At 38.9% G+C, this 26,569-nt stretch overlaps 1 protein-coding gene across 2 annotated transcripts; it reads left to right on the top strand.

The window, feature by feature from the left end:
* Positions 1 to 17,937: 17,937 nt before the first annotated feature.
* LOC113044066 (neuronal vesicle trafficking-associated protein 1-like) lies at positions 17,938 to 26,189 on the top strand. Of its 2 annotated transcripts, none has more exons than XM_026203659.1 (5): positions 17,938 to 18,045; positions 20,236 to 20,366; positions 22,325 to 22,441; positions 22,571 to 22,684; positions 24,790 to 26,189. In XM_026203659.1, the coding sequence occupies exons 2-5, from the start codon at positions 20,238 to 20,240 to the stop codon at positions 24,958 to 24,960; spliced, it is 531 nt and encodes a 176-aa protein (XP_026059444.1). In that variant the 5' UTR covers positions 17,938 to 18,045; positions 20,236 to 20,237; the 3' UTR covers positions 24,961 to 26,189. The 2 variants fall into 2 exon arrangements, with proteins under 2 accessions (XP_026059444.1, XP_026059443.1); XM_026203658.1 differs by lacking the exon at positions 17,938 to 18,045 and adding an exon at positions 18,154 to 18,293.
* Positions 26,190 to 26,569: the final 380 nt, after the last annotated feature.

The following is a 26,569-nucleotide window of genomic DNA, read 5'->3' as shown; positions in this document are numbered from 1 at the left end:
GACTCTGAATATCGTGTATAATCTGTCCAATGGAAGAGACGGTCCCGTCTTTCAGCAAGAGCTCTGTGTGTGAATGTTCTCAGTTTGTCTTGTGAGTCTTATTTACTGTTGTCTGTCCCAGTTAAAAGAGCAAGGTGAAAACCAAGCATTTAAAAGGCGAATCCAGATCACGTTTCAGGCTGTGTGTTCCTCCCTGCCCATGATATATAATGAATGGGGATACACACAGTCTCTCAGCATGCTGAGTCGGCTCTCGAGGGGGCCGACTGTCCGCATTGTGAATGATTGCCAATGCGGTTGCTTCGATCCCGAAGGGCTCTCTTCGAGGAGGGAGCCTTCGCAAGGTGCTGGCCCCGCTTCTGCTGAGGCAGAATGGCAGCTGCACTCATGAAAGTGAAAGTGAAAGTGAAGTGACATTCAGCCAAGTATGGTGACCCATACTCAGAATTTGTGCTCTGCATTTAACCCATCCGAAATGCACACACACAGAGCAGTGAACACACACACACACACTGTGAGCACACACCCGGAGCAGTGGGCAGCCATTTATGCTGCGGCGCCCGGGGAGCAGTTGGGGGTTCGATGCCTTGCTCAAGGGCACCTAAGTCGTGGTATTGAAGGTGGAGAGAGATCTGTACATGCACTCCCCCCACCCACAATTCCGTCCGGCCCGAGACTAGAACCCACAACCCTTCGATTGGGAGTCCAACCCTCTAACCATTAGGCCACGGGTTCACAAGTGGATCTGGCAGAGGGAGAGTCCCTATCTCCTTCAACTTCGGCCAGATCTGGTGCCCAATCCCAGAGAGAGGGATTGACACTCCGCCTCTCTTCCTCTGAGGAGGTTGACGTGGAGACTGTCGGCAGGGATTCGCCACCCCACTCACCACAATATGAGGAGATTTTAGAGGTGGTTACTCGCGCGATGGCCAAACTCAACATTGACTGGCCCGCCAGAAAACATCTGAACCACAGAAAAGCAAGCTTGATGAGTGCTTTCTGCGGGCGAGTTAACAACCTCCTAGCCAGGGCCTTCCCTTTTTTCCTGATCTGCACAAAGAAATAGCCAGATCGTGGAAACACCCGTTCTCACCCCGCCTTTACATCCCCTCTTCTGATTATTATGGCAACATGGTGGGGATGGGAGAGCATGGCTATAGAGCGATGCAACCGGTGGAACAGACGCTCGTGAGCTATCTGTTCCCAGGAGCTGCATTGTCTCTGAAGGCCCTGGTATTGCCCTCCAAGCCGTTTAGAACAACCTTGGCTTTGGTGGGCAAAGGGTATGCGGCAGCAGGTCAGGCTGGTGCATGTCTGCATGCGTTCCAAGCCAACCTGCTAAAAGAGCTAGATGAGGGAGAGGAGATCAAGTCCAAAGATATATAAGAGCTAAGGCGGACCGCTGATCTCTCCCTCCATGCCACCAAGAAGACTGACCGAGCGATTGGGCGGTCTATGGAAGCTATGGTGGCCACAGAGAAACATTTATGGTTGACCCTGTCCGAAATGAAAGAGAAGGACAGGTTCTGCCTTATGGATGCCATGCTTCAGCCTTCTGGCCTGTCTGATGACGCTGTCAACTCAGTCGCCGACAGGTTTCAGGAGGCATGTAAACAAGCTACAGCATTCCATAAGATCATCCCATGTCATTCTCTTGGGGAATCTGGGTGGTAGATTCCCCAGCTGCATGCCACCTCCTCATATAGAGAGGCTCAAAAACAGAGTTTTTGACTCTCGGTCGGGGACTTCTAAGTCCAAACAAGATCTTAGGGCAGTGATCGAAGTCCTCGGCCAAGAAGTCCTGATGCCAGGGGCAAGCTACTGCCAAATGTATCTCAATGGGTCTTGCGCAGAGTAGAGAAAGTCTACCATATTCAGTTCGGCTCTCCATCGCCGAGATTCAACAGGGTTACTCCGATGCTAGTCAGCCCCGAGCAGGCTCTGGTAATGGATTAAGAAGTGAATACACTATTAGGGAAGGAGGCTATCGAGATGATCCCTCCTCAAGACAAGGAGGTTTTACAGCCAGTATTTCATAGTTTCAAAGAAGGATTGGGGGTTGCGTCTGATCATATATCTACATGTTCTAATCAATCAGTTATGACACTGAAGTTCAAAATGCTCACAATCACGCATGTTGTAGCTCAAATCAGATCCGAGGACTGGTTTGTCACAATAGATCTCAAAGATGCATACTTCCACTTCTCCATCCTTTCACAACACAGGAAGTTTCTGAGGTTCGCTTTTGGGGGCGAAGCTTACCAATATGGAGTACTTCCCTTTGGCCTTGCACTGTCACCCCGCACGTTCATATGAATTGTGTAGATGCGGCTCTGGTTCCTCTGCGTATGGAGGGCATCCGCATTCTCAATTATATATGATCCGGTCTCTCAACCGAGGTTGTTGAAACCATCCTCCAATCCAGAGCTCCCTCAATGAGGAAACTGTACCCCCTGAGGTGGAAACTCTTCACCTCATGGTGCAGAGACCGTCAGCTTGACCCAGCTAACTGCCCATTTGGTACAGCTCTGGAGTTTCTGCAAGCCAGGTTTTATGCAGGGTTGACCCACTCCAGGCTGAAGGTTTACGTGGCAGCCATTGCGGCCTACCATGTCCCTCTCGGTGGTCAGTCTTTGGGAAGAAACCCCCAAGTTACACGTTTCCTGCACGGTGTGCTGAGGCCTCCAGTACGGTCCTGTTTTCCCCCCTGGGACTTTGTTGTGGTGTTAGAGGCTCTTCGTAAACCTCCATTTGAGCCAATACAATATATATCAGACAGACATCTGACCCTTAAAACTACCTTTCTGTTGGCTTTCACCTCTCTGAGGAGAGTTGGAGATCTTCATGCCCTCTCAGTGGCCCCTACTTATCTCAACTTTGCACCCATTATGGCCAAAGCGTTCATATACCCTCGAGCAGGTTATGTTCCTAAAGTTCCCTCTGTCATGCCACAACCTGTAGTGCTGCGGGCCTTCAGCCCTCCTCCCTCTTGGGAGCCTGACCAAGAGAAGCTAAATTATATGTGTCCAGTTCGAGCGAGTCCACAGAGCTGCCCTGTGGAGAAAATTGGACCAATTGCTAGTGTGCTATGGTCCCCCCAAAAGGGACTTTCCTGCATTTAAGGCAGACTCTTAGCCATTGGAGAGTCGGGGCTAACAACGTGTGTGTCCATGCTGGAAATCTGCAACGCTACATGGTGGTCCACGCCCTCCACATTTGCAAGATTATATGGCCTAGATGTGCCAGTTACTCCAGGCACTTCTGTTCTCTCCTCAAGTTGTGCTCTTCAGATAAACACTAGGCAGGGATTTGGTAGTCTGGCAGCATGGGCACCTCGTTTCCCCATAGCGTTTCCGACGCAGCTCGAGTTCCTTAAGAGGAACATCTCAAGGTTACTCATGTCATTCGATGCCATACCCCTGGCACACCTGTCCCTGACACCCCTGACACCAGCTGCGTGGCACATGCTCTTACAGCTTCCTGGTTGCTTACGCCACCCCGCATGTGACGTCAAGCTCTTCCATTGGACAGATTACACGTTATATTCAGAGTCGCTCACGCTAAATGCGTTCCCCATAGCATTTGGGATGTAGCGTCTCGTTCCCTTGAGGAACCATAGTTACATACGTAACCTTGAAACGTTGTTGTGCAACATTTATTTTTCTTTTGAGGAGGCACTGCCTCCCTTGTCTCTTTGGAGGAAACTCCCCTGATGTATATACAAAGACAAATAGATAGCCTACAGATACAGTAGATATGATATTTGTTTATTTATTTGTTTATTTTTTGTGTTTATTCATCAAGTATCCAAGGGAAAGTATCACAGATTCCACTAAAAACAAAGTTACATAGCAAATTGTTTTCAACAATGATAATAATAAGAAATGTTTCTTGAGCAGCATATCAGCATATTAGAATGATTTCTGAAGGATCATGTGACACTGAAGGATAGAGTAATGATGCTGAAAATTCAGCTTTGCATCACAGGAATGAAATACACCTAAAATATATATTTAAATAGAAAACATATATTTAAAATTATAGTAAGAAACCGCTTACTCAAAGCTACTCATCTACCCCTTTATGAAATGCACTGCTGCAGGAATTTCCCATTGCAGCGGTGTGGCATGGCGCTTAATGATCTGAATTTGTGCAGGAAAGTTTGTAAGGTTTAAGTGAAAGTCGTGACATGACCAGGGCCAGCGCTTCGCACACGCACATCACGCACTGCGCGTAGGGCACCAAGTGCTTGGGGGGGGCACCAAAAAATCTGGGTCGTGAAAAAATCATCACAGTAGGCTACTAGTATAAATAACAAATAAAATATTTCTAAAAGCATGTTAATATACAAAAGCAATACAAAAGTAATATAGGCCTAGACCAAATTAGTCGAGAAAAAGGTGAATCTCTGTGCTAGTCTCCCTCTGGTGCCCCCCCCCCCCCCCCCTTCCCCACCTCCCAGTGGTCTGTTCGATTATGCCTCAATCAATGTCAAATATGGCAGAAACCGACCTCAGACATGGCCTCGAAAAGGCACCAACAGTCGGGGGCGGAAAAAAGAAGAAACAGCGGGATGATGCTCGCGCGTCGCTTGCAGGTAAGACAATGTTTCAAATAAAAATTTTAGTTTTAAAAGAACGGCGTTAGGTAACGACGTTATTTTTTCAGTAACGCGGTAATCTAACTAATTACTTTTCCCGTCGTTACAATGCCGTTAACGTTACTGAACGTTAAATGCGGTGCGTTACTATGCATTCATTTAATAAACTATGCAATCCGAACGCACCCCTGGCTCACAGAGCGAGTGAGCAGGTGGGTTAATGACGAGATAAGCGGTTGTGATTGGCTAAGGCAGAGTCATGTGTCATGAAAAGTTGTCATTTTCAAGGTGAAGATATAAGCACTACTTCAAATTCATTGTGGTCAAAGGCAAGAACGTGCATGTAATGTGTACATGCAATGTGTGACATGCATCTACAAAGCTAGTGGCCAAAAACACCCTTTCTTACAAAGATAATACTTGAAGTGCAGGATAAAACTCTGCTGTCTGTTGACGTGCAATAATATTGAAAGTTATGTAGGCTACCTGTCTGTTCTACTCATTTCAACTGACTTGTGAAAACTGCAAAAAAAAAAAAAAAAGTACAAATTCTCTGACATGTAGCAACTTTTTTTCTTTTTTTACAGTAACGAGGTTTTTCCCTGGTAACGAGTTACTTTTATTATAGAGTAATTCAGTTACTAACTTTTTGGAACAAGTAGTGAGTAACTATAACTAATTACTTTTTTTAAGTAACGTTCCCAACACTGCTGATAGCTGATTTTGCAGCTAGGAAATGTAGGCGTGTGCCTCTGTAGGGCCTCTGACAACTGATGGTAGAGAAATGTTTAAAGGGGGGTGAAATGCTCGTTTTCACTCAATATCCTGTTAATCTTGAGTACCTATAGAGTAGTACTGTATCCTTCATAACTCCAAAAAGTCTTTAGTTTTATTATATTCATAAGAGAAAGATAGTCTGTATCGATTTTTCCCGGAAAAACACGACCGGCTGGAGGCGTGACATGTGGGCGGAGCTAAAGAATCACGAGCGCCAGTAGGCTTTTGCGTTGAGCGCGTCTGAAAGCTGTGACATTACCGTGAGGAAAAACAAACCAAAACAAAACCATGGCTAGCAGTCAGATTCTGCGTATATTTATGATCCAGAATCAGATCCAGAGGCTGAAATTGAACAAGAGCAGCATCAGCAATGACATCTCTATGTGGTACGTACTGAAACTGTATATATTTGCTTAGCGGTTTTGGAAAATGACTAAGTTACACTTTGTCGTCTTTTTTTTTTTTTTAAGCTGTACATGTGGAAAGTGCAGTTTGATGACAACATCGCATGTTGTTTACTTGATGTGCTTACGCGCCGATAGCTAAGTTAACAACACAGAGATATTTGAAGCAGTTTTACTCACCGCCTGCGGTTCCAACACACGATCGTGACCCTTTTTCGTTGGGACTGCATTATCCTTAAGAAATAAACGATGTGCAAATCCGGCGTCAAACTGGGCCTTGTTTGTAAAACAAGCATCTTCGAAATGCAGGGAACAAACACAAACACTTGCACAACTCTGTTGATGCTCTGTAAAAATAAACTCCATCCACTGGTCCCTTAATGCTGTTTCTCTTTTGGTAATCTGTGCAGGGTTGTCTTGCCCTGGCAACCAAAAACACACTCCTTTTGTGACATTTCGCGACGCTCTCGCTCTGATCAGTGATTGTCTGTGCTCAGCCTCTCAATGCTCTGCTATACGGGAGCGCGCGCTCTTCCGGCAAACGTGTCCTTAGGACCCATATAAGGAAATTCCGCTCCATCTAACGTCACACAGACCCATACTCGAAAAAAACTTTCCGAAACTTGTGACAAACTGGAAGGAGTATTTTTGGAACAGAAATACTCCTACAAAAGTACACCTTTTTTTTTGGAACTTTGTCCATGTTTAGCATGGGAATCCAACTCTTTAACAGTGTAAAAAACTCAGTATGCATGAAATAGCATTTCACCCCCCCTTTAATATAGTTCTATAGAATAGCAGAATGGTCTCTTTATAGAGATGTAGTCCCTCTGTTGAGTAATTTCTACTGTGCAGTTATGCATGGTTATTTGCAGTTTAAAATGTGCACTTTACAATTCATACTTCATAAAATTCATACAATTATACGGTTATTTGCACTAAACTTTTTTTGCACTTTTAACTTTCTGTGTTTACATTGTTCAGTTCCAATTATTAATTTGCAGCAGTTATTTTGGAAGTAAAGAGAACCTAACTAAGAAATTCTGAATGGTAGCTATTTCTTTGGTTGGTGGGTGGGTGGTTGGGGAGGGGCGGCACCGCCAAGCATTTGTGCATATGGGCACCCAAATGGCTAGCACCGGCCCTGGACATGACATTTGCCAATTATGGTTACCCATACTCGGAATTGGTGCTCTGCATTTAACCCATCCAAGTGCACACACACACAGCAGTGAGAAGTGAACACACACCCAGAGCAATGGGCAGCTATATATAAAGCATTCAGTGCCTTGCTCAAGGGCACTTCAGCCAAGGGTATTGAGGGTGGAAGAGAGCACTGTTCATTCACTCCCTATCACCTACAACTCCTGCCAGCACCAAGACTCGAACCAGCAACCTTCTGGTTACTTGTCCAGCTCTCTAACCATTAGGCTGCCCAACCCTGCTCCTGACGATCGACTGTCCTGCAAAGTTTGGCTCCGACCCTAATCAAAAAACACCTGCCTTTAATTTTTAAGTGAGCCTGAAGACCTTAATTAGTTGCTTCAAATGTGTTTGATTAGGATTGGAGCTAAACTTTCCAGAACAGTCGATCGCCAGAAGCAGGGTTGGGCACCCCTGCATAAGGCCATAGCTGCCCCCATTAAACCCATTAAGTGATCTGTTAGGTTTCATGGTTTTAATTAGCTTTAAATAAGTGCCTGTAAAATAACAATTATATCTGGAAAAGCCTTAGATGGAAAAGGAGGATTATGCCATTGCCACATCAAAATCAAGAACTGGGAAGGATGCCCTTTTTCAGACATACTGGATAAGTTGTCATCAACTCATTCGTCCAGTATGCAGACTTATTTTTTTATTTTATTTTTTGCCATTGATGCAGAGATCCAGTAAGTCAAAACAGAGATATCGATCGGCTGATAAAAGAAAAACTTAGCAAAAATGAGACCAGACCGACATGTTTGCAGCTAAATGTTTTGTATTTAGTTAGATTAAGGTTTTCTCTCCTCTTTGTTTTTTTGGAGCACAGCTCAACGGAAAGCACCAGATTGCGAAATATCTTGGCTGTCTAAATATTCTCTTTGACCTTTGAGCTCTATGATAGCAAGCTTAATTTACTTTAAAACCTTTTCTAAGAGAACTAAATTGTGTTTACATTATCAGTACCTTTATGCAAACTCGGAACTCTTAGCACTAGACAGTGTATTTGCAGTGTGTATTACAGTCATTTGCTCGAGCAGTTTTGTGCACGTTGTGTAAAGCTGTTTGGCAGCAAGACAACATTCTTTTTTGGTTAAGTAAATCATGCCCAGTGTGTCTGAGAACCTTAGTGGTTTAGAGGAAAACGAAACCTAACTATTTTTTTGTCTTCTGTTATTACGTTTAGTCCATTTAGTATTTTAATGCAAAGCTGCAATTATGTTTTATTTTTTTATTTTACATGCATCAGTATAGTCTTCAGATCATTCAACACATTTACATTTGTTAAACATAATATTAAATAGCATAATTCAAACAGAAAAACGATTTTTTTTAAGTCTGTTTCAATGCTGTATTTGTTTGACCAATAAATGCAATCAAAATCACTGTTTTTTTTATTTTAATACATTTTTAAATGTAATTAATTCCTCTTCTGCAAAGCTGATTGCCAAGCATCCCATCATTACTTCAGTCTTCAGTGTCATTTGATCCTTCAGATCTCATTTTAATATGCTGATTTGCTGCTCAGCAAGGATCTCTTTTATTATTAATGTTGTGCTGGTTAATGTTTTTTTGTGGAAAGCAGGACGCTTTTTTTCTCTCAGGAATATTTGATGAATAGAAATTCAAAACAATAGAAATCTTTGCTAAATAGAAGTATTAATTTATTTCAAGACATATTTCTAACCCCAAACATCAAACTCTGAATTGCTATAACAACAAAAACAGAAATGTCCATCCATTTGGATAAAATAGTCCCTGATATTCATTAAACCTATGTTTTTAGCCTGTGTGACAACTAGTCCCTATTTCTTATCTCAAAAATCATACTATTTAATACACTGGAAATAAAATAATTAATTGCAACGTTTATGATTATTGCAACATATTCCCGAGGCTGTTTGTCCTCATCATTTTTGTCTCCATCAGAGCCAGTACAGAGGGTCCTGATTTGAACATGCCGTGCTCTTCGAGTCTGTCGAGTTTAGTAATACATTGTCAGGTCCAGAGAGAGCCCTGGGCTTGTGTGCCAGGACTGAACCTGTGGTGGCCAAAGACATGCTGGGGTTTTTGGCCATGCGCAGCGGGGACAGATGGGAGCCCCGGAGGGGTCCACTAAAAGGGTAGGTGGGTTGGGACTCGTAGTCCAAGTAGTCATCCAGACTCTGACTCTCCTGGAGCTCGAGAATTGTAAGTGGGACGATCTACAGAGGTCAGAAGCCACCTCGGCTTCATGCTGGAACTGACAGAGTAAGAGATAAAAACACTTGATCCATCCCCGATTTATTTCAAATGAATCACATTTTCTTAAAACATTCTTATGGCATCAGTATTGAATCAAATCAGCTGTTAATATTCATATCACCAGTGTTTTGGTCTGTTCTATGCTCCTTGGAATTTAAGGCCTCTTATCTTTTTGTTTTAGCTTTTTTTATGATTTGATTTTGCCAAGTTATTTCTCTTTTATATGATTGTGTGTGTTTTGGTCAGAACATATTTATCTGTAAGTTACACAACCCTCTTATCTACTGTATTTATGCATGCATTTTATATAATTTTACTTGTACACTCAGTATTTAACTTCATATTAAGTGTTGTGCAATATTTGTTGAGACTTCAATCTTTAGATTTATAGTATGCTTGTTTCGAGTTACAGCTTGACATAACAGTTGACTGAACTTGGCTCTAGACTGAACAAATAAGATGGAAGATATTCATATTTTTACAGCGATTAACGAATTGCGAAACTCGCTCCTGAATTTGTGCCATCTCTCTTTCGTCACTCAGACATATTCCCACAGAGCAAACAATTGATCCTTGGTTCACATGATTAAAGACACGTGAGAGTTATCTATATTCCTTCATGGTTTCATACCTTTTGAATAAGTAAACAGATAAGGTTACAAGATTTCTCACACCCTTTACTCAAAAAAAAAAAAAAAAAAAAAAAAATATTTGATTGTTGCATAACATAAGCCATTAAGAAATGAGAGAAATAATAAAAATATATTCACTGCTCATGATCTTCAAAAAAAACTCATAACCATTGTTATGCAATGTGTCTTTTTATTTATCTATTATTTGCTTAGAACAAATGTCAATAGTACACAACGTTTAGTTAATTGTTTGAAAATTAATATCACTTATAGGGTTGTCAACTAATTAAAAAACGAACTGAATTAATTAAATTATATGCTAATTGAATGATTATTCATTAAAACTTACTTTTCAAGATATATTCTGTTTAATTTTTAAATGCTAGAATGCATCTTGTGGGTGCATCTTGTTCTTGTAATTGTACTCAATTAATGGTCATTTAAATTAATTAGTCATTTTTCTACTGTACTTATTATTTTACTTGTTATATGTATTTATAGTTGCACAGCCTATAGTTTATTTATATACTTTTTTAAATGCCTTGACAATTCAGTTTAATAATGGCTTGAGAGGTCAAAGAGCATAAAAATAATCTGTCTAGTGCTTAGTAACACAATAACTGTGACCTCTATACTTTATCTCTATTTGGACCGAATTGAGACAGGAAAAGGAAATTACCAATCCTGATTAGACCATGGATGATGAAAACATTCAAATATATGTACAGTCAAATGGAGAAATATTCAGAAACGGGAAGCAGACAAATGATTAATCCATGACACCTGGAACTGACGCAACACAGCATGCGCAGAGCCAAGATCTTTTCTTTTACTGTATCTTAAGAATGAGAGGGATGAGAATATCCAGTATTCTGTGGAAATTCACTGAGCTCAAGTCCCTGAACACTATACGCTTCTCGCTAAAGCTAAATCATGAAGAACCAGTCAGTAATGAGCAGGCAGCATTCCTCTGGTGAACATCTGGTAATTTACAGCAGGCCTTGGTGCTCATATTCCTTCCCTTTATTATGATTAATCTCCATGGAATGTTTTAGGGAAAGCATAACCTTCAACATACTTTCACAAGGAAACCTCACTCAGGCTACATAACTAAAATGTCATTTTGGGACTGCGGTTCAGCTTTTCATTCCAGAAGATTTAGTAATTCTAAAGCTACAATAATGTTTATAGTTGACATTTTAGGTTTATTTTATTATTCATTTATTTATTTCTTTTTTATGTATAATTTATATTATAATATATTGCATTTTATAAACAGCTTTATAATAATATAATATAATATAATATAATATAATATAATATAATATAATATAATATAATATAATAATTATCAGAACCACTTCTTGTGATATGAATCACAAGCATACTGGTCCTAAAATAATATAATATTTAACCAATATCAAGCAAATGTCAGCCAATTCAAAATACAGCATGAATGTATGATAACCCTTGTAAACAGCAGCTAAATGAACAAAAATTTAATACATATACATTTACATTTAGTTATTTTACAGATGCTTTTATCCAAAGTGACTTACAATTGGGGGATTCGTGAAGCGATTCTTCTTAAAGAGGCAAACAGACACATGAAGTGCTTGTAATACCAAGTTTTAGGCATTATTCGAATAAGTACAAGCTAGAAAGAGAAGGAATTAATAAAGGGAAAGGTTTTTTTATGATGAATTCAAGTAGCTTTGAAAAAGATGAGTTTTCAGCTGTCGCTTGAAAATTGCCAAGGATGCAGCATTCCGGATAGGGATTGGAAGATCATTCCACCAGCCAGGAATGGTGAACGAGAATGTTCTTGAAAGTGATTTTTAGCCTCTCCGTGATGGTACCACGACGTGTCGCTCACTAGCATATCTCGGAGGGGATGTAGATTTTCAAGTGACCACAACTAGGGAAGTCGTGGCCTAGTGGTTAGAGAGTTTGAATCCTAACCCTACGTTGTGGGTTCAAGTCTCGAGCTGGCAATTCCATGACTTAGGTGCCCTTGAGCAAGGCACTGAACTCCCAACTGCTCCCTGTGTGCATGTGTGCGTGTGTGCGTGCATGCGTCTGTGCACCTGGAGGCAGCTGTGGCCTAATGGTTAGAGAGCCGGACTAGTTACCAGAAAGGAGTGGTTCGAGTCTCGTGCTGGCAGGAGTTGTAGGTGGGAGGGAGTTAATGAACAGTGCTCTCTTCCACCCTCAATACCCTTCCTGGGCGCTGGATCTATAGCTGCTTACTGCTATGGGTGTGTTCACTTCTCACTGCTGTGTGTGTCCACTTGGATGGGTTAAATACAGATCACCAATTCCAAGTATGGGTAACCATACTTGGCAAATGTAATTACTTTTTCACTTTCACTTTGGATGGGTTAAATCCAGAGCACGAATTCTGAGTATGGGTCACCATACATGGCTGAACATCACGTCACTTTAAGACTCATAGTAGTGAGTGGAAGTAGGCAGGTGCTGAGCCTGTGGCTGTTCTATATCCAAGCATCAATGTCTTGAACTAAATGCGAGCCGCAACTGGAACCCAGCGCAAGGAGATAAAGAGAGGTGGAGACCAGTCGTGCCGCTGCATTCTGAATCATTTTTAGAGGTTTGATTGTGCTTGATGGAAGTCAAGCCAGAAGAGCATTGCAGTAGTCCAGCCTAGAAATGACATTGGCCTGGACAAAAAGTTGTGCAGCATGCTGCATTAGAAAGGGCATGATCTTCCTGATGTTAAGAAATTATGATTTAGAATCAACTTTTGCAACCTGTAGGGCTTCAGTGACTGACAGTAGCACAGTCTCACATGAATGAGCACTTCTGAAACTTGACCAGTTAGCATCCAGTTTGTTGTGCTGTGAAATAAACTATGATGGCTGGTTGAAAATAACTCTTTCGCTATGAATTGAAGGAGAGAGACAGGTCTGTAACTATCTGTAAGTGAAGTGTTAAATGTAGTTCCCTTTCGAAAGGGAACTCCATGCTGCATCCTCTAGAGGGCGTTTCCATAGCGCCCTCTAGAGGACGCAGCGTCTCGTTCCCTATTCTCAGGGAACCATGATTACATGCGTAACCTGAGAAATGTTTTTGAGCACTGGGGTTACACGAGCCTGGTTGAATGATGTGGGGAAGGTGCCTGTGAAGAGAGATGTGTTCATGATGTGTTAGAGTGCTGGTAAACGTGTAAGAGAGATTGCTTGGAGAAGGTGTGAGAAGATTGGATCTAGAGGGCATGTTGTTAAGATGGCAACAACTCAGCAATAATTCCCGGATCGCTAGATTTTGCACTTTCATACTGCCAGTGATTACCCGGAATATGTGCGTGCGTTCACACACAACCCGTAAAGGTCCCATAAAGACATGTGATGTCAGGATGTGACGTGTAATGTATGAGTCGAAAACGCTAGACACTTTAACTTTCACTTAAGCTGTCAAACGATCTCAGCCTCAGCGCGGAAAGTGAGGAACTAACTGATCTCTGCTTCATTACAGTTTTTAAAAAAAAAAATTTTGTTGCGAACATTTTGCAAACATCTTCCTTGAAAACACCTGGTAAAAGAGTTTCGCTATGACGTGCGTCATCACTATGACACGGCATGTGTTCTGGCTTTTCTTCACACAACGCTCGTTCCGGGACTGAACCCGGCAAAGTTAATAGGTCCCGGAATCAATCCCCGGGATGTGTTTGCATTCACACAGGAGAAGAATGCGGCAAAATCATCAGCTGTTGTAGAAGTGGTGGGAGGTGGTGGAGAGGGACATAGGAGATAATTTAATCATACTGAGTAACAAGTATTTCAGAAACAGTATAGTCAACTGCTTTTACTGGTTTTGCTACTGTAACAAAAGTAGCTCCAAACAAAGCCTTAGTAAAACCTGCCTCTTTCTACTTTGTTCCTAAGTCTATAGAGTTACTGAAATAATTGTTTGAGTAATTGAATGACTCACTAAATTGTTTCATTCTTATAGGAATGAGCATGTTTGAACAAATCAGTTGAAGGAATGATGCTTTAATCATAAAATCAGTCTAATGTTTCTTCCTGAATGAACCAGTCTTTGTGAACAAATTGTTTGAGTGAATGACTTAACGACTCACTAGCCTGCTTCTTCGAATTAGCATTTGTAACTAATTTAGTTCCAGAATGAGTGTTTTTGAATGAATTGTGGGCCTATCCAATTTTTTTTGCAATGTGAAAGTAAGGTAATGTGTCCCAGAAATAGGCACTGTTACCTTGTGTCAATACCATCATTTGGAACCCAAGGCCCGGAGTCTGTTTATAGTGACAGCTATGATATTAGTCCTGCCCAAACTCCCGCAAACTCAATCTCAAGCACACAAACACCACGCCACAGCCGATTTTTATAGCATAAAATAGCTAAAACAATAAAAAAAATGCTTGAACATACAATAGTATGATAATAACACAGAAACAACAACATTAATTTGATATTTTAGTTTGGCTCACATCCCATTCTTTTTTTACATGAGGGAGGGGTTTCTAACCTGTACTGCAGGCAGCCACCAGGGGGTGGAATGTTCTGGGATGCATTTCCCAAAAGCACTGTAAACCGATGGAGCGATGATCAACTACGGCTTACGATGCTTTTGGGAAGCGCAGCCCTGGTCACGCAGGACGCGTGCGGCTGGTGCGACCCACTTGTGATAGACAGTCAATTGCTGCCACCTACTGGCATAATATGTAAATTACAAAAAAATAGTATTATATAAAAAATATAGTATTATATTATCGTACTTCTGACATATAAACATAAACTTGCAGTTCGCACTTATTTATTTTTTATTTTCTTTAATTGGCACTCATGTAAAACATGATTGTTGATTGAATGATAGAATGAGCATACCCTACAGGGAGGAGAAGAAAGTGCAGGGTTGGAAGGAATGCCTACAGTTTTATCTTCACCATGTGGAGTTGTATAAACCTGGAACATTCAAATGGACAAATCAGTAGAGCAGAGAATACATAGACCAGTGTAGAATATAAATATTACATGAAGCAGCCAGCAACATACGAACATGTCAATCCACAGGCTTTGATCTCCATCTGCTGCTTTGTAGTAACAGAAATACCAAACGCTTTTGCTTAGACGGAGGAGGTTGTAACCGAAGGAGGAATACTTCTGATTTTATTCCTATCGCCACAGTCCAGACTCCATCTGCACGGAAAGAGATTTCGTTTCTGAGACATCATTAGACATAAAACGACTACTGCTATAATTGTGTGTTTGTGATTCATAAAACGACTACTGCTATAATTGTGTGTTTGTGATTCATAAAACGACTACTGCTATAATTGTGTGTTTGTGATTCTTGCACAGGCATTTGATGCGCAGATGAGATGAATGTGGCCTTTGTCTATCTAAGCAACATTAATCACAGACAAACAACACGGCTGCTGTTGCAACTGGTACTTTCCAAACTTTTACAGCTGAACTTATTCAAACATGTTTCTTTTTTAATGAGAAGGAGTTAAATGTTCATCCTAACTTAGGAACAATAATACTTCTGAAATGTTTAGTTGGACATTTGTCTAACATTTTTTTTTTTTTTATGTTAGGCTTAATTGTTTCAGAAAATACAGAGAACATTCAAAAGCAAGGTACCCGTAATGTTTGCAAAATTATAAAATGGCATGTTTCCTGAACTTTAATATAATTAAGATAAAAAAGTATATTAAAAAAAAACTAGACATTTTGACCATTCAAACAACATTCAGAAATAACTTTATAATATTTATGGTGTTACATAATTTATTATGTTTTTATTCCCTTTTATTTGGGGTGAGTGACTTTTGGAGTTTGGAAGTATCTTCAGTGTTGCTTATGTTTCTGCAGTCTGGAGTGTCAAAGGCCTCTCTGAATTCGTCCTTCCCACATCCCATAATTAACCAAACCACACCTGACCTTTAGAGTTACAGCAAAAGAGGGCAAATTAGTTCAGGTGATTATCTGATGCCAACATTTTCAGTAATTGGGAGTCTATTACATGAATGATGAGGAACAACTGTGAACAAACACACACACACACACTTACACACACACACTTAATTTGACATTATGCTCTTATCCTCACTGACCTTTATAATTACAGGAAAGTTTAGTTTTGATTTAATACCTCTAGATTAGACATGCTTTGTTGGGGTTTAGATAAAAAAAAGGGGTATTTTCTTTCACACTTTGCCAAGTATTCAGTGATGTGAACATAAATTTGATCATGTTTACATTGAGGAAGATACATGGAAAATTGCAAAATGTTGATTAATATTTCTTACCCGTTCATCTTGAGAAACAAGAATACTATTAAAAAACACATCATAAGCAATTCAAATGAGCATGTTTTGTTTTGGAAAAGAGTACATATTCACCCATCGTCCAGATGTTCCCAGCTTCCCACGTAGGAAATGAAAGTTAGGGTGCTTTGTGTGCTTGGGAAGGACAGTTTGGGAAGAAGCTGGCTCAAAAGCACTCAGTTCCAAAGAAAAACTATTTATCAGCTCTCAGGGGCGCACTCAAGGCTGTCAAATGATTTCTGTGCCTTACCAGCAGCTGTGGTTTTGTTTGAGCATGTGCTTGATATTAAAACATTTAATAGTTAACACAGTACTAAATACCAAAAACATCTACTAACTCATCTCTGTACATTTGGTAACTCTATATATTATAGTTTTCAGGCTTGTGTAAATATATATAAATGTTTAACATTTAGTGTTGCTTATAAATTTATCCCGTGACTGGCATTTCCCAACATAGGCTTCCTTTAGATTACTTGTGGCATTAAAGCAGTCACCAGCAGGATAAGGGTCACTTCAGTCCCAGTTACTGTAAATACTGTAAGTGGTGGAAAGTTTCCAGGACTGACCTGGGATTATCCCCTCAACATCCGTGATAAATCTGGAAAGAGCAGTTCAGTAGTTTGGCATGTGGCCTTTCATTTCGTGTGGAATTTGGGGTAGGAATAAGATGGAGAGTCGTGTTTAAAACAAATTAATTATTTTAAAAGCCACACTGCCATCTAGTGACAACTTAGACACAGTGAAATCCTGAATACATAAAATGGCCGAAAAATAAAATGGTAAAAATAAAAAGGATTTGTTCAGCTGTCTTAAAGTTTAGTCAGACTTGGCCAGATGACCTTTGACGTCTGAATTAAAAAAAAAAAAAAAATCATCATCCACTTGAATACTACAACTATATATACACTCAGAAAATATTCATAATCATAAGGAATCAAACTACAGTAAACCTGGTATAAATATGCAGATCTGAAGGACTAGATGAATGAGTTGGCAAAATAAATTCATTAAGTTTGGTAAATTCACAGCACGTCTCCTGCAGAGAGGTGGTAAAATGTTCAGGGTTGAGTCTGATAGCAGAGAGAATTAATGTACTAAATAACCAAAGTGTGTGTGTGTGTGTGTGTGTGTGTGTGTGTGTGTGTGTGTGTGTGTGTGTGTGTGTGTGTGTGTGTGTGTGTGTGTGTGTGTGTGTGTGTGTGTGTGTGTGTTTGTGTGTGTTTGTGTGTGTGTGTGTGTGTGTGTGTGTGGAGAGTCCCCACAAGTATAGCTGACCAGACATGTGTGTGTGTGTGTGTGTTTGGTCTGACCTAAAGAAAAGACATCTTGGTTATTTAGTTTACTTTAATGTAAATCTTTGTAAAACTTTTGCTTCTTAATTAACTTTTTTGTGACAAGTAGCACCATATGTACGTTTAACTAATTTGCCTTTAATCTAACATCTAATAGGCTAAAAAAAATTCAACGTTGATATTCTAGATGAGACGTACTCAATTACTGCTAAATATCACTTTTGTCTCAAACGTAGCTACTTTACACATATTGTCACAATTAATAATGTAGGCTAATTTAAATTCCACTTGCTTTAAAAAAATCGTTTTGATCCGCGTAAGCACGAAGGATTATTTTTGCTGCATATCTGACATTTTTACTGTCCTTTCCTTCACATAAATCACCGAGCACACATGCTCAAAGTAATTGTGGATATGTGTAGAATGGGATTTGTCACATTGATCAGCCAGTTATCTGCTGCGATACCGCTGACATCAAACAGCAGCGACGGGAGCGCGCTTCAGTCAATCACACACACACACACACCGCCATAATAACAGTAGCTCTCCATCAGCATCAACAACACATCCGCAGGGGAAGCAGTGAGTATCTCTTCTGCATTCATTTCCGACGGAAAAAAAATCGTATGCTGTGTTATTCAAAACTGTATATCGTTTATTCTCTGCCGTTTCCAAGCGGATAAGACAAGAGAAATGCGAGATAGAAACGTAGAATTGATCGAAAATTCGCTTTATCCCTCAGTACATCATAAGAAAGAAAAACATCCATCATTATTTTGACGTATGATGCCTCACTGAAACGCACAGCTGTTGCGTAATAATGGTACAAGGTGAGCGCGTAATGACGTGTGATGAATTACAAATTACGCTGAAATGCTTACGTTTGTCTTGTCCGTGTGTTTGATAATGAATTCTGATTTGATAAGCGTCCAGTGATGCTGTATTGGTCTGTGGACAGCGCAGACATCATCTGGACGCCTCACACATGCTGATGTGCTGCTGTTCAATGTGGGCATCTCGGATAACCTTGATAGAGCAAATAAGGTGTTCTGTGGAAGAGCCAATGAAACACGCCTGTTCCGTGGCCTCCGGTGTCTTCCACGTGAAGTGATTGTATCTGAAAAGGAACGTGCAATTATTTATTTTAATACAGCTTCAAATATAATGCATTGTCAAAATAGCATTAATGGCGTCTTTAACAATAATAATAATAAATAAATAATAAAAAAGGGCTTATTACATTTACATCATTTGGTATTAAAACTACAAATAGATACACATTTCAACAACCAAAATGTCAAATACAAAAAAGCAAGTGATCCATGATTAGTGAGTTAATGTCTATCAGACAGCCTTTTCACATCTAAATCAGCTGTTTTTGTTTGAGTAATCTCTAGGCCTATATGAAGATTTTTTGATTTGCAAAGAACAGTCTGTTTTAAAGAACATTTTCAAAAATCATGTTTTTTTTTTTTTTAATCCTGCATTCCAATATCAATCAAACTCCAGTTGGGTATTTTGATTAAATAATAATAACTAATATATATATATATATATATATATATATATATATATATATATATATATATATATATATATATATATATATATATATATATATATATATATGATAAAAAAAAATGATTTATGCAAACTGACTTTTGCAAATAAACTCATCATAATGCACCAAAAAAAAAAAAAAAATAACTTGCTATTCGGAGCTGATCTCCACCTAAAATCCACTCAAAAATCATTTTAAATAAGAATAGCTGCAATTATGGAAATGTCTAATCAGTTAAGCTTTTATTGGCCGGTGCCGACAATCTCAAAATGGCTTAATGTGGGCTGAGGTGTCCATCTATCACTAGTGATTGTTGTGTTTATGTGTTTTGTATTCTGGAGAGGGCTCTGTAATAGCCTATTAGCTTGGAGAAAGATAATTAGAGAGAGCTGTAACCTATCAGATGTTTTCCTTAGTCGGCTAATGAGTAAGACATGAGACAGTGTGTGTGTTGGTGAATTAGCATGCACAGACGCGAGTGTGTGTACACGCACACTCAGTCATAATGACATGGAGAGAGATTCACAGTAACTGAGTAACAACATCAGAACCCTCAGAGACAGACTTAATGGAGAGATATTTACTGTCTAACTAGTTCTAAATGGAAAACATCAACCAACAGATGCATTATTATCAGAGTTACAAATCCTCTCTGGTGAACGATGGCATGGAATGATGAAATTATGCAATAACATCAATTAGTAACTGTGACTCTTAATTTCTCTTAAGAAATATATTTAGTTCAACCGAAATACATATACACACACACACACACTTGTGTGTATGTGTGTGTATGTATATATATTATGTAAAATAAGTGTGTTTATATATGTGTGTGTGTGTGTGTGTGTGTGTGTGTATACATACGTATATTACATTAAATTATATTGCACCAATAATATAAAAACTGTCACAAACTACTTAGAAAAAACACAGCAAAAGGATAGGAATCCAGGTCCAAAAACCTCTCCAAGCAAGTAATTCAAATGATTTATTGAACATAAAAACTGCTTTCAGATGCAAACATCACAATAAACCAAAATAAAAATAAAAAATCCTGTTATAACACAAAATTGCTAAGTAATGAAAAGTAAGACACTTAATGAAAGGAAATTGTTTAAGTATTTGTTTGAATATATTGAGGTCATTTGCATTTTTTTTTTTTTTTTTTTTTGCTGAATGTAGGATCTAATCATTCATGTTTGCTTCAGATATGGTGAAATTAGGCAGTAACCTGGTGGACAAGATGGAGAGACAGCCGTCGGAGGAGGACGGTTTTGACAACATCCCCCTCATCACTCCACTGGAGGTGGGCCAGTTACAGCAGCCTTTCCCTGATAAGGTAATTACCATTCATGCATTAGAGAGCAGAACCCACACATAGCACCATATTAAAGACAGCAGCGCACCTCTGTTACTCATTACTCTGCATAAAACTTCATTAAGGGGAAGAATGTCATAGGAGACCGGAGGTGGACCGGCAGACATCCAGTACCACTGATACCATCAAAGACATTGTGGAAACCAACCCGATAGATCCCAGCGGATAGCCTGGCATGAAAGAAAGAATTCATGTGACACCATCAAGATTCGTTGTCACCGAAAGTCTTTGCAAAAACCATCTGATCTTGCAAATGCACGCAAGCTAATTTCAGGACTCTCACAGATGGCTTATATCGATTCTAAGCTCTGTAAGAGGAAAGTGCAACGGATGGAAACGCACAGCAGAGTTTGGATTTAACTTTGCAGTGACTCATCTAAAAGATGACTAATGATATAGTAGTATGTGTTTGCTCTCTGCATTTTTAATGTGCTGAAGTAACATCTTGTGTATCCTACAACCTACACTGTTTGAAAAACCTGCTTCTACCTATGTTTTTCCCAAACATATCTATACACACAATTCACTGTGGTTTCCAGCAGAAATGACCACTAGTGGCAGAAAAGCATTGATTTGTATTCCTTTTCATGCAAATTATGATTACAAGGGCAGAGCGTTCATTGATAAGACTCATTATCCCACATCTCTTTGCACAATACTATGTTATAACCTCAACAAACAGCCAAGTGCATGATTTGTAAACTAGCATAATACATTTTGATGTTTGCATCACATTACCAGCTCTACAATTATGGCTTTTCTGACATAGTAAACTTGCTCGGTAGCACACCTGGTACAACACTGCACTTTCAGCGAGGAGCTAAAATGTCAAGGTTGCTTAAGCAAATGTGTTTTATCTTATGTTTGCTTTTGTTAAAGCTAGGGCTGTGCAAAATATCGAATGCGATTTTCATGCACATCTCATCAGTAAAGACGCTCCTGTATTAGAAGTATCATCTCCAGCACGTGTGTTCAGATCAGGGTTGCCAGGTTTTCACAACAAATCCTGCCATTAGTTCAGGTGGAGCGGCAGTTACTACACAAGAGTCGTAGTCTACTGACAACTAACACAAAATCGCTTTCAAAATCGACAAAGAATCGCCACCGATTTTAAAATCGATTTTGTGTAGATTGTCAGTGAATTACGGCTCTGTGTAGTAAATGCCAACCAATGTTGCCAAGTCTGTGGTTATTTTTCATGTCCGTGGGTCGAATCGACAATACCAATAACGTGATATTTAGACCCTAAAATGCGAATTTTACCAAGGCAACCATGCCATAAAACTTACATTTTAACCCCGGAAAGCAATTTTTATCGGGGAACCTCCTGGAAACGCGATTTTGGACTAGTTTCGAGAAGCAACTTGGCAGGATTTGTTGTGAAAACCAGGCAACCCTGATCTGAACGCACATGCTGGAGATATACTTCTAATTACAGGAGCGTCTTTACTGATGAGATGTGCATGAAAATCGCGTTCAATTTTTTTTTGCACAGCCCTAGTTAAAGCTATCGGTTAGGTTTAGGAGTGGGTCCTACATTTCTAAATCCTAAATTGGGCTTCAATCAGAGCACATAAGACTTGGTTGGGATGTAATGTTGACTTGACTTGACTGTCCCAATAATTCCAAAAAGCCTCATTGTTGTGTGTCACTCAGTTGTGCGCAAACTGGTAGACCATATTGGACTAACAACAATCCACCTTAACATAGTCAAGATGTTCCTTGGAACATAATATCTTGTCGACCATTTAGAAACTTTTGAAAACACAGCTACTTGCTTCAGCTTGTTTTCCATTAGGGTTTCTAATGCTAACTCTGAAAGCAGCGAGCCCATTCTTGTGGTTTCTACCCAGCCCCCTCTCATCTTGTTCTTAGTTTGGACTATTTTAATAGTTCATTCTTTCTCTGTGACTCTATAGGTGATTGTGAAAACCACAGCGGAGTATCAGCTGAAGGAGAAGAAGAGGAAGCTGTACGTTCCGAGCATCAAGAAGCTAAACATAAACCTTTACGATGAGATGTCCGAGAAGCTGAAGGTAAATAAAGACGAGGCCAGATTGCCCAGCCTACTTAGATCTTGCATTTGTCTCTGTTAGTGAGGGAAATGCAAGTATGAATAAAAAATGGAAGGCATAAATAGGTGTGTGAATGTCTGTGTTTTCCAGCTGACTGGGTTGATTATTATCACCTTGGCGTTCCTGGCGTGTCTGCTGCTGTTGGTCATGTATAAAGCGCTGTGGTACGATCAGCTCGGCTGCCCTGAGGGCTTCGTTCTCCAGGTACTCCGTATAGCACAAACACACCATGCTGAGAACATTTGTGGGCTACTTTACAAACCGTTTTATCTCTGAAATGTAGATGAGAAATCACACTTCTGTAAACAAATGTCTCATTTGTGGCTCTAGTGAAAATTAGCCAGTGGTTGCCACCGGTATGACATCTCAAAATCATTTTCACCTCAAAACATATCCTTCTTTCTTTCATTGTGAATGAATCATCTGTGAATGGTGGTAGATAGCCACTAGATGAATAATAGTTTATACAGCAGCCTGTTTATTAGTAGTTTTGATTTTTAAGTTGCGTTGTAACTCCGGCAAGTGGTGCCAAGTGACTTATGAGTGACTTTATGCATGACTCACTGAATCATTCATTCAACTCATTTGTTCAAAATTGCTGATTCATCCAGGAACAAAACATTTGAATTCAGTCAAATGATGATTCAAATTTAATTCACAATGTATTGAATTAAATTTGATTTGAAATTGAATTCAATACATTTCAGTTGATTTTTCCTTGTGCTCCATGTCAGGAACTTAATTAGTTTGATGCACAATGTTTTTGTTTCAAGTTACCCACCTATGAAAGTCTTATTTCTGTTAGGATAGGCAGCAGGGCAGCTTACTAGGTTTTGGAGCCGAGCAATTAAGTATTAACTGCATCTTTTGTTGGTGTGGTATTCGTTTAAATGTACTTTGTTTGCAGCTCAGCAAAGCTTAGCTGCAGATCTTCAGTCTGCGGACAGCATCTGAAGCGGTGCATTAGCTTTGGTGGAGTGTGAGAATGTCTTTAATTAGTCTTAACCATGACTAAACTGTGATTAAGGCCTGCAGGGGTTTCCACCTCACCCCCTTTGATGCAGATACCACTGCCATAATTAGCATGCCACAGTAATGTAGCCTTGCTAACTTGAAGAGCGGGAAAATTGCCTCTTGTTAAGATGGAATGAGGTTTATGGAAGCTTTGGCATGTTGACGTCCCTTGATTGACGTCTTTCAGTCGCAAAACACTTTTTTTTTTTTGTCTTTTTTCTTTTTTGTGGTATGTGTAAAGTGTCACTGTTTTACAAATTGGAAAAATAATAAATATTTCATAGTTTGCATTCCTAAAATAGTTTATCACTGTTTACGCTATGTAATCAGTTTTCATTTAAATTTAAGAACGTTGGCATTTTAAGATATATCGCTACAGGTTCTGTAAGTTTACATTTGTTTTATATAAATTGTGCTTATGTAACTTTCCAAATAAATATATACTAAGATGTTATTCTAACTAGAAATACTTCTTTCTACATTTTGCTTAAAACTTAACGTGTTTGTTCCATGCATAATATTATGTAGATGGTACATTTCTTTTTTTCTGTATTGTATAAGATGATTAGGTTGTTTACATGCTCTTGTTAAGAATAACATATTACCACAGCAATCTTAATTTTGTGGCAGAATATAGTATGTGTATATTTTGCAGAGTATACAAACTGTCTATATGAAATTTACTCAAATGAGAATTTTGCACCAGAGCACATTACATATTCATTGCATATTGATGGATTAAAATAGTTAATATCATCTATTATATTATTATTATTATTATTATTTATTTGATATACACTAACAGAAACAATTTTATATTTTTGTTTTTATGATTATAAATGACCACTCATTTAATTAAACATGCACCATAATGAGATTTCGTCAAAAATCGTACTTTTGTTGTTGTTTGTTTTGCTTGCTACACACACACACACACACACACACATATAACGAACAATATATTTTAACACTTCAGGTCATTGATTTTTACAGACATGTATTTTTTGTTGATGTTTGCTGACAATGTGCTAAGCTTCACGTCATCTCAACACATTTAGTTAAAATATTGATTTCCCTAATTTATGCTTGTGCGTAAATGGAAGTGGCAGGATTGTTGTTTCAGAGGCAGTTTTCAGCAGTTTGGCCGCTCTACCGATGCTATATCAACAGGAATGCAGCGCTGCATGACATTCACCTTTATGTTTGATTTATTACAGAACCTGCCTGACCTTCTCCATTCTAGTTAATGTATTCCTATATAACCTTTATTTGCAAACGTCTGCTTTCTAATCTAGCACAGACACTGCACCCCGTCGGCTCTGGAGATGTACTACCCTGAGCAGAACTCCAGGGGCAGCTTGTACACCGCCATGACCCACCTCAACCAGGCCAAGAAGAACATCCCAGACCTGTCTCCTCCCTGGCTGCCAGTCATGAAGGACAAGGTGAACCACTCCGAGAAATAAGGGCGAGAAGGGGTCACTGTATTTTCCCTTTAGAGAGTTTGAGGATGAAATTCAGATAATGTTGATGGTCAAGTCAATCGGAAGGCATTTATGTGTGTATTTCGTGTTTAAAATGGGAATTTTGATGGGAAAGGTTCTTCTGCAATACAAATGCTTTAAAAGAAATCTACTCCATACTTGACTAGAAGAGATCTAGACTCTGAAGCTCATCCGAACGTGTTATAAATGTCACCACGCTGCTTTTCGACGGCACGTCTCACTGTGGCATTGCAGAATTAGTCGTGCTGCTTGTAATTCTGCAAAATTTGTTCACCGTTAGTTCTCACTTATGGTTTCATATGAAGTCATTTAGCTTAGTGTAATGAAGTGCGTGTCGGCTGTGAATTGTGTTCTAATGAACTGCAATGCAACTGAGAAATGAATGCATTTACTAGAAAAACTATTCCAAAAACTCTGATCATTTTCCCTTAAATAAACTCTAACTACTGATTGTTGTCTTAAAGCAATGTGTATTTGATTTACAAAGAGAAAAGCGATTATTACACTTTTTCTGTACATTTTACTAAATGAGGTAATCTGATATTTTTTTTTCTTTTGGTTTAAAAAGTACATTTTATACACATTTGCATGCTTGAAAATATCCTAGAATTGAAATTAAAGATGTGAAAACCAATTCATTTGAATGTAAATAGGAGTAACAGTAAACTATTTTAGGTATTAGAAACAGTCATTTGTGTTTGTTTGTGTGCTGAAACATTTACACACAAAGCACCAGCAGCCATTTAAATGTTTATTAATGTTGTGGATCGTTTAAAAAGTTTGAGAATGTGATAACACCTCGTGAAGGTGAGTGACCTTTGAATTTTTTTTGTGGACATTTATCACTTCTACAGCAAATCTGTCCCAGCTGAAGGTATAAACTTTCAAACGCAGATTGAAACATGTTTCCCACTTTATGTTGCCAGTTTTTATTTATTATTATTATTGTGCTTTATATATATTTATTGTGATCTGATTTTTATTTTCAATTGCTAAATGTAAAGTTCTAATGTGCATTAATTTATGTATTTCTCTTATTCATTTGACTGGTGCTGGAAGTGAGAATTGAAGTTCTTGTAAGGTGCTGCAGGTGAAATCCTAAAGCCTGCAGTATTAGTTATTTCTGTGTGTGACAAACATTTGTTCATCCTCAGTGGATAATGACACAATAAAGGTTTCAGTATTCACCAGCGTGGGGTTCTATCATTGCGCTGGAGTTTCTACAACTGCAGTTGGAGTCCATATAATGATGAATAGGTTGTATTATTCAGAAAAATCCAGAGCGGTGGTGCTGTAAATTTATAACACTTAATTCATAAACATTTAATTTATTATTTGTAGTGTTAATATTATTTAAAAATGGTGATGATGATGATAGCAATAATAACGATTATTATAGAACATAAATTAAATAAATAGGATTGAATAAAAACGTATTTACACTGGAATAATAAACTAATAATAATAATAATAGCAATCATGTGTTATAAGTTTGAAAAGGATTGAATAAAATTGTAGTTAAATAAAAAATGGCAATAATGATGACAATTAGATCATAAATTCATTAAAA

This window comes from Carassius auratus, chromosome 26 (genome assembly GCF_003368295.1).
Source record: "Carassius auratus strain Wakin chromosome 26, ASM336829v1, whole genome shotgun sequence".
In the NCBI taxonomy this organism is placed as follows: Eukaryota; Metazoa; Chordata; class Actinopteri; order Cypriniformes; family Cyprinidae; genus Carassius; species Carassius auratus.
This window is presented reverse-complemented; position numbering and strand designations above follow the sequence as displayed.